This window comes from Gymnoscopelus braueri (assembly GCF_963280865.1).
Source record: "Gymnoscopelus braueri genome assembly, chromosome: 3".
Classification (NCBI taxonomy): Eukaryota; Metazoa; Chordata; class Actinopteri; order Myctophiformes; family Myctophidae; genus Gymnoscopelus; species Gymnoscopelus braueri.
Genome location: NC_137612.1, coordinates 23,965,278 through 23,978,020, shown reverse-complemented (window position 1 = coordinate 23,978,020; position 12,743 = coordinate 23,965,278). Strand labels below are relative to the sequence as shown.

The 12,743-nt window shown below is 38.9% G+C and overlaps 1 protein-coding gene across 7 annotated transcripts; it reads right to left on the bottom strand.

The window, feature by feature from the left end:
- Positions 1-1,212: 1,212 nt before the first annotated feature.
- LOC308082819 (complement factor H) lies at positions 1,213-12,342 on the bottom strand. Of its 7 annotated transcripts, XM_080424847.1 has the most exons (14): positions 11,906-12,342; positions 10,919-11,107; positions 10,282-10,387; positions 9,490-9,560; positions 8,927-9,109; positions 7,047-7,121; positions 6,076-6,156; positions 5,095-5,166; positions 3,258-3,284; positions 3,126-3,167; positions 2,965-3,022; positions 2,767-2,838; positions 1,770-1,845; positions 1,213-1,528 (listed from the first exon to the last, which is right to left on the bottom strand). In XM_080424847.1, the coding sequence occupies exons 1-13, from the start codon at positions 11,988-11,990 to the stop codon at positions 1,788-1,790; spliced, it is 1,119 nt and encodes a 372-aa protein (XP_080280973.1). In that variant the 5' UTR covers positions 11,991-12,342; the 3' UTR covers positions 1,213-1,528; positions 1,770-1,787. The 7 variants fall into 7 exon arrangements, with proteins under 7 accessions (XP_080280973.1, XP_080280975.1, XP_080280970.1 ...); XM_080424849.1 differs by lacking the exon at positions 2,767-2,838; XM_080424844.1 differs by lacking the exon at positions 2,767-2,838 and having other exon boundaries at positions 2,965-3,167.
- Positions 12,343-12,743: the final 401 nt, after the last annotated feature.

The following is a 12,743-nucleotide window of genomic DNA, read 5'->3' as shown; positions in this document are numbered from 1 at the left end:
AATGCCATACTGGAGTTTCCCCAGTACTTATCTTTGTGAATATAGCACCACTCCTCAGTTAGCTCACATCAGGCATAATTATAACTATCCTGGATATTTTCTTTGCATTAACTATGCCAGTGGTTCTCAAAGTGGGGTCCAGGGTTCCTTGAAGGGGTTCCAAATGGGTTTGGTTCCATTTGTACCCTGTCAGAGTTATGGGGGTCCTTTTAAAAAGATTGAGAACCACTGAACTAGGCCTAGTCTATGGCCAGGCCATCAGTGGAGTTCCTCTACAGCAGTGTTCCCCAAACCATTTCAGCTCGAGACCTAAAAGAGAAATTTGGTGTTTCCCCGGGACACAAACTAAACAAAAATGCATTATGAATTCATCACTTGAATCCCGCTAAAACCGGGAAAGCATTTCCGATTTTAGCTATACATACATATAACAACATACGCTTTTCTAAAAACTTCTTCTAAAAACTCGTGGTTCTCAATAATAGCTCACAGCTGCGAGCTTGTACTGTACATCTGATGTTTTAATTGTTTTCAATTTTGTTACACAAATCTTCTCTTCTGGGGGGGGGGGGGTCCCTGGCACAGAACATTTTCAGATGGGGTCCGCGGCCATATATATATCATTATGGGGGTCCTTGGCACGAAAAGGTTTGAGAACTGCTGATTTAGAAGGCATTTGTAGAATTGGACTCAGGCCTTAATAGGTTAAGCCGCATTTTAAATTTAAATAGTAAATCGGCTATTTTCACTATTTCTAAAATTCTTTGAAAGATATAAGACTTTTTTTTAAAGTTCTGAAAAATCTATTTTATTATAATTATTTTCCCTTTTGAAAATATTTTGAAATAATTAGTTTTTTTTAGGAAATAAAAAAAATATTAGGGATATTTACTCATGACGCATAGACATGCGTCCGTGACCCAAAAATAGGTCCGGATCCATTGTTTGGGGGACACTGCTCTACAGGCTTCTGTTCTCATAAATTAACAGAGTTCAAAGCACTTCACAGGTAGGCTGCACAAGACAAGCTTCCAAAACACCCCATAAACAATGAACAAAGCCAAAAGAGCTGGTGTGGAATGCGGTTGATTGTTTCAGTCAATGTTTAAGTCTGTACACTGAACTGACGGCTGTGTGACTCTTTTCCATTGCTTTGTTGTTCTAAAACCGCCATTGTGGAAAGAGGAAAACATATGCATTGACTTCTTTCAACAAGTCAAAATGTCTGTTTATTCCAGTTTACAACATAAATAAATACAAAATAGAAATACAATAGTGGCATTAAATATTTACATTCAGTAAGGAATAAAAAATACATCTATACAAAAAAGAAAAGTGCACTTTAGGTTTCATTTCTTCCATTTCTTCCATTTGTATTGCAGTATGGTTCAAAGGAGGTTGGTTTGTTATTATTCAACCAGCCAGAGAGGAACTCTTACAGTTCGGATGTTGGCACTTCATCCCAAGGTCAACAATTGCTCATTAGATAGGAGGTGTAGGAGCTGTCCCATTTGGACACATAGGACACCTAGTGTTGGAATATAAGAAAAATAGTTTAGGTGGGGCAGTATAGACTCAATGCTGGCACATTATGAATAATGGAGTGCCAGTTATACTATTTTGACCCAACTCATCATAATATCAGGTCTGTTTCATGATGCTTACTGTATATCATCTCTTAGCTATGTTCTAATAGGTAACAGAGACAACAAGTATTTTTGGTTTGATGGAAATAGCTCTTGATTAAGTTGGCAATAATTGACAGATACCTTAGGGAAGAATTCAATTTATAGACTTTGGCATTGTAATAACTCCGGCTTCAGGTCCTCTCCAGTGCAGTATGAGCTATGATGTAATCAAATAAGGAATATGTGTCAGAATTATGTTTACAAGTGTATTATTACTAGTATGTTATTCTATTAGTTTACATGCCAATTCATTTTGTTGTGTTCTTGATTGTCATGCATTGACAGCATATTTAGCAGTTAGTCAGCTGCATGATGCACACTGGCATTTGCCATGGTGGAACATGCTGTTAACCAGAACCTAGCATAGCGCATTCACACAAATCACAGTGGATAGTTACATTGAATTCTCTGTACTGGTTAATAGGTTGTGTGAGAAAGCCTGCCTCTATATTATGCCTAATTTATGCTCCGTTGTATGACAGTGTCGTGCATCGAAATGAGCAGATCGGCAATTTATTTTGTGTGACACCGTCGTACGACAAAGTATAATCCAGGGTTTACAAATATACAATATATAATATATTCAAAATATACAATGTCCAACTGGCTGTTTTCATGTGATTGTTACTCAAAGTTCAAAGGCTCAAATTGCCTCAAGGGTCTTCTTTTTCCTGATGCTGTCGTGATGTTAAAGTGAGTCATCATAACAAAACATTTCCACACAACTTCCTTCATTTTCCAACATAAAACAGGAAACACACATATCCTGATTTAATTCCATTGGTTCTGCACAGGAAAAAGCCTGTGCAGAAATGTTTACAATTTACAATTTAGGCATTTAGCAGACGCTCTTAATCCAAAGCCAGGACAATACAAGGTAGTACATCAAATGCATAGAAATGGTAATCTAATAATAAACTACGGTAATACATAAGTAAACTAGTTTAGCAGTTTAGCAGTTTAGCAGTTTAGCAGTTTGTGCGTGCGTGCGTGCGTGCGTGCGTGCGTGCGTGCGTGCGTGCGTGCGTGCGTGCGTGCGTGCGTGCGTGCGTGCGTGCGTGCGTGCGAGACGATTTACCTTGGTGTTTGTTGACTAGAGTTCATGCTTACTCTGCTATTCCAATCTTGCACATGTAAGTCTAATGAATGCCTAAATTGTAAATTGTGTGTGTGGTTAAGATACATGGTTAATGAATTTGTTAAATGATGCAGTTACTCTATGAAGCTATGTTAGTTGGTAGAGATATGGGTGAGTAGCCAAAGCACTGAGCCTTACCCTTTTCTTCTCATAAGACGCCGATGTAACATGTAACAGCACAGCAGTATAAGTACAACTGAAATTAAAGGACAAAAATAAAATAATTAACTTATGGTCATTAGAATGTTGCCTGCAATGCACAGAGCTGATGTGACTTAAACAAAGAGTTGATATGTTACCTAGTACAGTGGATATTACACTCGCTATGACAACTGTATATCCTGAAAGAGAAATTCAATGTTAAATACAAAACCTGAATGATAATCCATGTTAATGATTGTCTTGTTATAAGTAGGCATTTATTAACTCACCACTGTCTTGGTTGGGCAGCACTTTGCCTGCAAATATAAAATAGTTCTATCAGTGCAATGCAAATATATAAAACATTGTGAGCAAATCCAGAGTACAACCCAATGTGTCAAGCACAAAGGAGAGCTAAATGATTTGTGACGGGGCATTTGGTTTTTCAAATAAAATTTCAAACTGTAAAACAACACTTTTTGCACAGCTAGAATACTATAAACATATGTTGCAGCAATACATTAAATTGTATTCACAGACTGAAGGATAAAACTGCTTTTGAAAGACCAGATAAATCAAGTCAACCCAAGCAGTGAACCTATTATAAACTATATTCAAGTACATTCAAAACACTGACCCATGACTTTAAGGGAGATGGAGATAAATGTAACACGTTGCAAGCTTGCAGATCAGCTATCTTCACTTTTTTTTTACATTTTTGGAAAGTTTTCTCCCTTAATGTCATGCCCAGAATAATAATTAGACGTGTTTGATCCCAAGGGGGAAATTCAGTTTTCAGCATCACCCAGCTGATTGCCGCCCAAGTCAGACTTGAACCTGGGACCTTCTGTTTCCCAGGCATGTGTGTCTAGTACACTAGGCTATGGCCGCCACAAAATAGGGACACCGGGTTGAAAGTGGTTATAGTCAGGGGATATTTCAAAAATCTGGGAATAAATTCCTTACCAAGAAATTTCTTCACCAATATGTTTGTAAAAGTGTCTAGTAACACATCTCACAAAGACTGAAATGCAGTTTCCCTAGGGGAATTTTTGGCAGCTGCTGAAAGTTGGGGTACCCACCATAACCTTATGCGGGGAATTTAATTTTGTTTTAAGTAGCATGTAGCATTTTTATGATTCTGAATCCATTGCAAGCATTTGTTTTGCACCAAAACCACTCCTTGGGATAAAAACGGCCATAGCCAACCTTTTCCAGGTAATTTTTATGTGTAAAAAGCCCATTGAGATTGGGCCGTTTTTAGCCCAAGGAGTGGGCTTACAATGGATTCAGAATCATAAAAACACCCTAGTTTGACCCCTCACATGCTACTTAAAACAGAATTAAATTTAAAAAAAAATCCCCGCATATGGTTATGGTGGGTACCCCAACTTTCAGCAGCTGTCAAAAATTCCCCTAGGGAATCTGCATTTCAGTCTTTGTGAGATGTGTTACTAGACACTTTTACAAACACATCGGTGAAGACATTTCTTGGTAAGGAATTTATTCCTAGATATGACATTATTCTGATAATATTCCCTGACTATTAAGAGGACATTAAGGATACAACTAAAGTTTTGCAGGCAGATTGTTTGAATTAGTGGTAGCAGAAGGTAGTCCAGGAAAAAGAAAGCCATCAGCTTAGAATTATTCCACTTGCTCATAGTGCATTTATGAACTGACTGTTCACAGCCAGTCCTCCAGGCTGGAAACAACACTTTACGTAAATTATCTTTACAGCATTGGCCACTCAATATAGCATGGCAATTATTACATATTCTACTGCAATGTTTGCCATAATATGCAATGGGCAGACTTATTTAGCAATGACTTGATGTCATTTGTTTTCTCATGATGTACGGTGCCAGTTTTGAAAACCTAGATAGGGAAATTCCATCCATTGGATCTCTCTATTCAATGAAATACCTTAGGCCACATCTGGGTTTACTTGCTCAATAACATAACATGCGTTATGACCACCCATGGGAGTTTTAAATCCACAGGACTGTTTTGGTTGATCATAATATGCTTTGTCAGTATGCATTATCATATTCCACGAGAGAATTGGGATGGAATTCCCCCTGTAATTACGATATTTGAATACTGTATTAGAGAAATGTGTCATACCTTGTGTTGTAGTGGCTGATGTTGCTCCGGTTGTGGTAGTGATAACGTCTGTTGGCAAAATACGTTTCCCACCTATTAGTATAAAGACAATCATTAGGGACATTTGTGTTGTTTGAAACAGAGTAGCTAAATGTGCCTGGTCAAGTTCATAAACTATGATGGAAATGCATGCCGTGTACATCTACACTGTAGTGTATGCCATTCATTACTGCATCATGCAAAGTAGACAGAAGTGCAGTGTACTTTAAAGCACAGCTCAAGACCTATTTCTTCACTCTTGCTTTTAGCTGATTCCTTGGTTGATTTTTTAAGTCCTCACTGTATTGCCTATTTTAATGTTGTTTTATGCTTTTGCTTTTCTTTTTTTTCTTGCTTTTTTGCTAAATTGGTTGTAACTGTAATTGTATTCTTGCTCTGTAAAGCACTTTGAGCTGCATTTCATGTCATGAAAGGTGCTATACAAATAAAGTTTATTATTATTATTATTATTATTATTACAGTCATGCTGATGTGTCATGCTTGGAGATATCGTCGCTGTTAAATATTTATAAAACCCACAGACAGACTTAACCACTTTCAGCCTGGTGCCTCTATTTTGGGCATGTCATGATAGGGGAACATTTTCAAAAATGTTCAACAAAATAAAAAAAATGTTTTGTGAGCTTGTAGGTCATATATTTTATCTATTTTTGCACGATACTTACAAAGTATAAAATAGGCCAATAGAAATATGGATGAAATATGTAGATACTAAAAACCAACTGTGGTGCTCTCAGGTGGACAGGGTGGGCATTCCATAGTTCAGGGCGGCCGAGTAGAAAGCCCGGTCGCCCATGGTACGTAGCTTGGCCTTGTGGGTTTTGAGGAGGTTAGTGTTTGAAGAGCGGAGGTTTCGGGTTTCGGGTTGTAGGTAGACTAATTCCTTGAGGTAAGAAGGAGCGTTGCCGTGGATGCACTGATGAGTCAACAGGTTTCGCGTACCTTGTACTGAAGGTGAAGCAGTTGATGTTGCAGTGGTGGTGGTAGTTTTAACTTTAGGAATTGTGGGTGTGACGGAGGTGTCTGTGAAGAGAACAATCCTTAATACCTTTGTGTCCTCAGGGTGCTTCATGAATACTGAGTAAATACCTGAGTAAATACCTCCAAAAGGTTAGCGACACCCACAGTCACAATACCAGAGGGAGCGTTAACAACAATTTGGTACCACCCACCCATAAAATAAACATGGGCAAATTCTCCTTCTACAGCACTGCCACCCAGGATTGGAATAGTCTAACTCCATCCCTCAAAAAATGCAGTTCGCTGGGCTCATTTAAAAGAGCCTTAAAAAAGCACCTTTCAGGAGGCCAAAAGAGGAGGTAGTACCATTTTCCCGTTAGACAGCAGACCCTCTCCCCCCCTGTTCTTGTACATATTTTTTTCCCCTTATTTTGTTTTTTTTGTTGTACATAGTGTTATTTTTTTGCTGTTTTTTTGTAATGATATTTGAACTGTGGTGTCACTATATATGCCTATGAATTGAATACCAAGGCCCTCATTGGAAACAAGTCCGCAAGGACTTTTATGAACGGACCAAGACAAAGTATTTTAAATGTAACTGTGCTGTTTTACATTTTTTTTGCCTAATAAAATATTCAATCAATCAATCAATCAATACAAGTGCAATGACAATTAGCACAGTACAAATGTGACATTGGTTTATAATCAAATGCATTTCAGCTTATGCCATATAGAATTGCATGCTCTATTACTCATTAAATTAAAAAGGAGAAAAAGATTGTAGGAAGGCCAACAGGCCAAAACGTCAATCAAATAAATCACTGCATATGGAGCCAGAGTGTGTGACTTCTTTTTCTCCTCTTTCAGTTTGTTCCCGAGGGGTCAGCACCTCACCAAACCCTTGGTGTGCGTTACAGTTCCACTTCCTGCTATATAAAAAAATAAAGATATACCTTGAAATGTGGTTGGTGTAGTTGACGTCATCCTTGTTGTAGTAGTCATATCCTTTGTTGAAAGTTCTATGTTACCTGAGAGGAACATAATCACATAATTATTATGATGAGCCACTTCTGAGAATCCCTGTCATGTTAAACCCAATTCAAACTTCATCGCACGACGGTGTCGTGCGTCAAGAATAGCCAACGTACAAGCTCACAACGTGTCGCATCCGCAACACGTTGTGAGCTTGTAGGTCTACTATTTTCGACGAGCGTCACTATCCCGCGACGGCGCATAAGTTAGGCTTTACTCTTGAATTATGTACTTTATTCAATCATGCAGAAACCTCTATTTCCAAGAGAGAAACCTTCTTTGCAATTATAGATGAATAAAACCTCTCATCAGTGTTCTTCATGTCATGTGCAAGTGTGCATGGTAAAAAGGTTTAACAAGATGGGAAATCATACTCTCAGGTGTGACGCATGAGGGAAATGAGGAAGAACATCCACTTATGCTGCACACCAGCTCCCCCAGGCCTTGAAATGTGAAGCCAAACTAGCTGTCCTCACATTTAAAAACGAGGCAATACCAGGGAGAAAAAATTGTGTGCCATCTCCAGTTAAATTACTGAATTGTATATCAAGACACAGCCGTAAAACAGAGTTTTAAAAAAAGAATTGTTTCCAAAAAATCTACTGGCTCTGGAGCGGGCCTTTGATCGATATTGGTGGGATGTCTGAGAAAAGGATGTCAGTTTGTAGGAAATGAAGTGAGCAGTGAGCACTGATAGGAGTGGTGGGGATAGATCCTGTTCCAATAATAGAAACATGGAGATTACAGTACTGTACATTTATCTCCTGACAGCTAGAACATATGTATGTATATGATACTGTACGCGTTGAGTGTCTCCACTGTCTCAGATGAAAGCAATGTATATCTGCATTCAGCATGTATTCAGCACATGCTGGATTACTTCACTCAGGATGGTACATGTCTTCTTTAGGATGCAGAATGCCAGAGATACCCATACTGCAGGCCAATGGTTCTCACCCCCAATTTGAATTATGTATCTGCCTGCGGAACCCCATTTGAAAGGATTACATCTTCCCATAAGAGAAGATTTGTGTTCTTTTAAATGCTCAGAATTTAAATTAAATTAAATTAAATAGCAAAAATATAAAATAGGGTTAAAATGGTTACATTAATTTTGATGCTATTTTAAGAGATTTGGCTGGGGGACCAAGGAGGAGTTTCTGCCTCACAGTGATACTCACTGGTACTATGATAGGTAACACAAAACAGATGTTGAAATTTGGCATGCCAACATGGCAGAAATATGTGGTTTAGATAAGCGCAATGGGCGGGGGATGAGTGTGCACCTTGCTAGCATTCCATGTGTTTTATGCTTTCTCCATTATTCTCTGTCTGCATACTCTACTACAGTAGTTCTCAAAGTGGAAATGACCTTAATACCTTTGTGTCCTCAGGGTGGAAACAACTGCACTCAGTTGAACCCCTTGATGGGGTTCTAAATGGACCCTTACGGGTCTGTAACTCTGAGAGTGTACAAATGGAACCAAACGGACCCTCACTGGTCCATTTGGTTAATTTTGTACACTCTATGGAGGACCTTGAATTAAAAACTCAACTCTACAAAGGCAAGAAGCAGTAACTTCTTCTGGTGACTTTTCATTGTCAGTGGTCATCATGACTACATAACTACAGTATGGATTAAATAGTAATACCACACACAACACAATATTATAGTGGTGCAGAAGATAAAGCTTTACTTTACTGCTTGTTGGCTTTATACAGTAGGGAATGACTTGTACATTACTTGAAGGTACATTACTTGTGCACTAACAAGTAATTAGCATGCGGTCTGTGGTCTTACCTTGGCACTGAGGAGGCAGAGAATCGTATTCACTATCGTCACTGCACGTAATGGAGCTATTCCCAACCAGGGTGTACCCATCATCACAGGAGTACTGAATGACATTTCCATATTCTGGCTCCTCATCAGAAATCCACGAGTGTCTGCCATGGGTAACGTACGTCGGCACGTCACATATTATAACTTAACATAGGGGCAATAGATAAGGGACAACTTCAGATATTTACATATTACGCTATCAACATCAGTAGTATATATATATATATACATAATATTGTATAGAAATTACTTAAAATTTGGAAAAGTTCTGAAATGGTGACAGGCAGCAGAAGGGAACTGCACAGTAATGACATCACGAGTGGAGGAAGTTACTAGCTGTACATAATGTATTGACTATACCTGGTATAATATTGGCCTATAAATGCACATTGTAAATGTCTAGTATTCAACCAGATATGTTTGCAATGCTCTGGGAGTTTTTCTACTTTTAAATATATAATTAAATGCATATTGATGATACAAGTGTCCCTGTATTAAAGAAATCCAAAATGAGAGAAATGTACCTTCACATTTTGTTCTCCCGCCCCATCCTGATGCATAGCACTGTTTGTAGTTCACGCCACTGATTTCGAAGCTTTTGAGAGAGGAATGGATAGAAAGTATTGTTTAATTAAGCATCATTAAAAATAAATGGCATGAGCCATCTTTTGAAATATAATACAGACAATGAAAATAATTGGGCAGCCTTGAGTCCCTCTGAAATACAGTAGAATCCCGGTATTCCTATGTCTATTCTGCCTGTATTTTTTCCTACACATTTTTTGTAGTTGTTGAAGTGAAAAGGAAGAGAAGGTGCCTGGGTAGTTATGCAGGAACCCATTCTAGTGAAAAATGTGGCTGGGAGGTGCTCTTTGGCAAAGGAAAAATCAATCAACAGAGAAAAGGAAAACAACATTCAGCAATGTCACACTTCCTCATGAAAGCCATTAAGTCAAAACACGAGTTTTGTTTTTTGACGCTTTATTCATGTTACAAACATGAATAAAGCGTCGAAAAACTAAACGCGTACTACTCATACTACTTTTAATGCTTTTAATGCTTTTATTGCTTATTTTATCATTTGATCTAATCTTTGTTTAATACACACTATTGAGGAAGATCAAAGAACAATGCCTTGCAATGTTGCTACCAGTTGTATAATGTGACAATAAACACAATTGATCCTTGAACCTTACACAAGCTCGTGTAAATGCATGTAAGCATGAGTAATGATGTGTTTTACATCAATTGGCTTCAACAGTGCATGCTCCATGAAAGCATTTCATTTTGGGGTGGAATTATCCTTGTATACTCACCCTTTCTCACAAATCACTTTCACTGTTGCGCCAAATAGAGTACCTTCAGCTTCAGATATATCAAATGTCATATGTGGCTGCTGTTCAGGGGGGCCACAGTCTTTCTCTGTAATATAGAAGAAGAAAAAACAATACTGTCTCAGCTTGGCAGCTTGGCAGTTTCAGCCAAAATTAATACTGAGCCTGAGTGCCAGGCTGTCCCACGTACAGTGCTTAGGGGTTATGCTGTGTGTTACAAGAGATGCTGAGCAGTAATGGAAGGGTGTATTTCCTAAATATCCAACATTTGAAAAAAGTTAAACAGCAATGATTGCTTGGACCAGTGGTTCTCAAACGTTTTAATTTCAAGGACCCCCATAACTCTGAGCGTGTACAAATGGAACCAATTTGGTTCCATTTGTACACTTTACAGTTACAGACCTGTAAGGGTCCATTTGTTACCCCTCTCAATGAATGCAGCTACGGTCCCTGGATCCAACTTTGAGAACCACTGGCTTGGACCATATGAAAATAATTTAAAACGTTAAAAAGGTCCTTCATTGAGAAAATCTAAGCTACATTTTAGAGACAGCCAGGCCTACTGAATGTATATTGCACTTTATAACGAAAACCTTCTACTTCAGGGAACAAAACTTACTTTTGCACACAAGATCAAGTGCAGTCCACTGCCCGCCAGTGCAGGTTACAACCCCAGATCCTGTCTCTATAACATAGCCATTGGCACACTTAAACCTGGCTTCTGAGCCTTCTGGAAAATCATTCTTCAGCAGTGCCTCGTCGGTTAAGACAGTGTTAGCTGTCCCCTGAGGTCTGGGGCAGTCGTCAGCTATAGAGGAAAACAGAAGCCACATCAAGTCACACGTTTTTCATTAAAAGCAACTATGATGAATTGATCCATCCAGCTGGATAGTCTCATACCTTGCACTTGAGCGAAATAGCCTAAACCAGTGTTAATTTTGACAAATTCTGATTCAGTCTTAGTTTCAGTCCTATTTTAGTCATCTGAAATGGTTTAGTCTTAGCCTAGTCTTAGTTGACTAAATATCAAAATGTAAGTCTTTTAGTCTTAGTCAACTAAATTAACACTGGCCTAAACTTAAATGTATGCCCTCGATAATATAAGGAAAAGTTGGAGTTTAAGACATTTAAGTCTCAGTCATGTGTAGCCCATATCTGCCAAAATTAGATTGTGAAAAATAAGGAGATTTTCTGGTGGGGAGCCTGACTAAGTATTCACTTAGTATGCTGACTTAGTATTCACTTATAATTCACTGTATTCAGTTAGTATTCACTTAGTATTCACGAATTAGTATCAATATTATGCCCCTGGCTGCATAGCAGTGGGATCTCTGGGATGTACCACCCATGGGCATGCTCACTTTGACCATAGTCTGGGTTGAGTTGAGTTGTCCCAAATTAAGGATATTTTCAGGAGAAATTGCAATTCAAAAGCACAGCAGGAGAAAGGGTAAAAAGGCTAATTTATCCTGCTAAATTCAGGAGTGTTGGCAGGTGAGGTATGTTAAGCCTGTATATTTGGCTGGCCAAATGTAAGGCATGCTCAGACATAACAAGAAGAGACATTTGTAGGCTATAAGTGTATCATAAAGGCTAAACTACTGACCTTGTATGTGGACCACGAAGATACACATAAACAACAAACACTTGACCATTCGTCTTCTGTCAAAGGAGTCCAGTAAAAGTTCCATGGTGTCTTTGCAGCAGTCTATTTTCTGGTCGAAGTTCAGACCCGCCGGCTCCTCGCACTAGCTCGCTGGCAGAACTGATGTGAACGCCGTTACGCCGCTATAATATAATTTCTAATATAATTTAACTGTCTCTTGTAGAGATGTCAGCAGAGCGCCTCTATCTATCCGATGATAGGCTACGCCTGTTCGCCGGGACCCGGTCCGCGAGTGACAACAAAGTGACAACAATGAAAAACTACACACAGTAACACACCACCGAGTGCCCGATAACATGAATCAATTAAACAATGAAGTACGGAAATGAAACATAATTTGGATCGTGCCCTTTATAATAAATACTGCCTGCTGACGACATTTCACTTTGGCAAAAATATATATGACGAAATCAGCCGGTCTAACAGATGACTGAGCCCAGATCCCACCCCTATGGTAACCGGAAGACTCGCCCCAAAACACGCTCGCCCCACTTTTCTTTCGCGGACCATCGGTTCTTGTATTCTTGTAGGCTATTTGTTTTACTGAGAGGATAAAGTTAGAAACAAGTTTAGGGTTAGGCATAGTTTACTGAGGTTACGTTTAGGATTAAGGTTAGGTTCGTTTATGCATAGTTTACTGAGGTTACGTTTAAGAATACCAGGTACCTACTGCCGGATTTGCCCCGGGACAATTGTGTTTTGGGGCGAGCGTGCAGCCAGCATGGAAAATGTCTCTGTGGGATCAAGGGCGTGTCCTTTGTTTGAGTATTGCTGAGCA

Bases quoted from the DNA above. Each gene is read 5' to 3' on its own strand.
- LOC308082819 (XM_080424844.1), bottom strand. From the start codon at position 11,990: ATGGAACTTTTACTGGACTCCTTTGACAGAAGACGAATGGTCAAGTGT. The intron at 5,167-6,075 runs GTACGCGAAACC...TTATACTAATAG, and splicing joins TGCTTCACCTTCAGTACAAG to GTGGGAAACGTATTTTGCCA. The intron at 1,846-2,964 runs GTAAGGCTCAGT...ATTACATCATAG, and splicing joins CGTCTTATGAGAAGAAAAGG to CTCATACTGCACTGGAGAGG.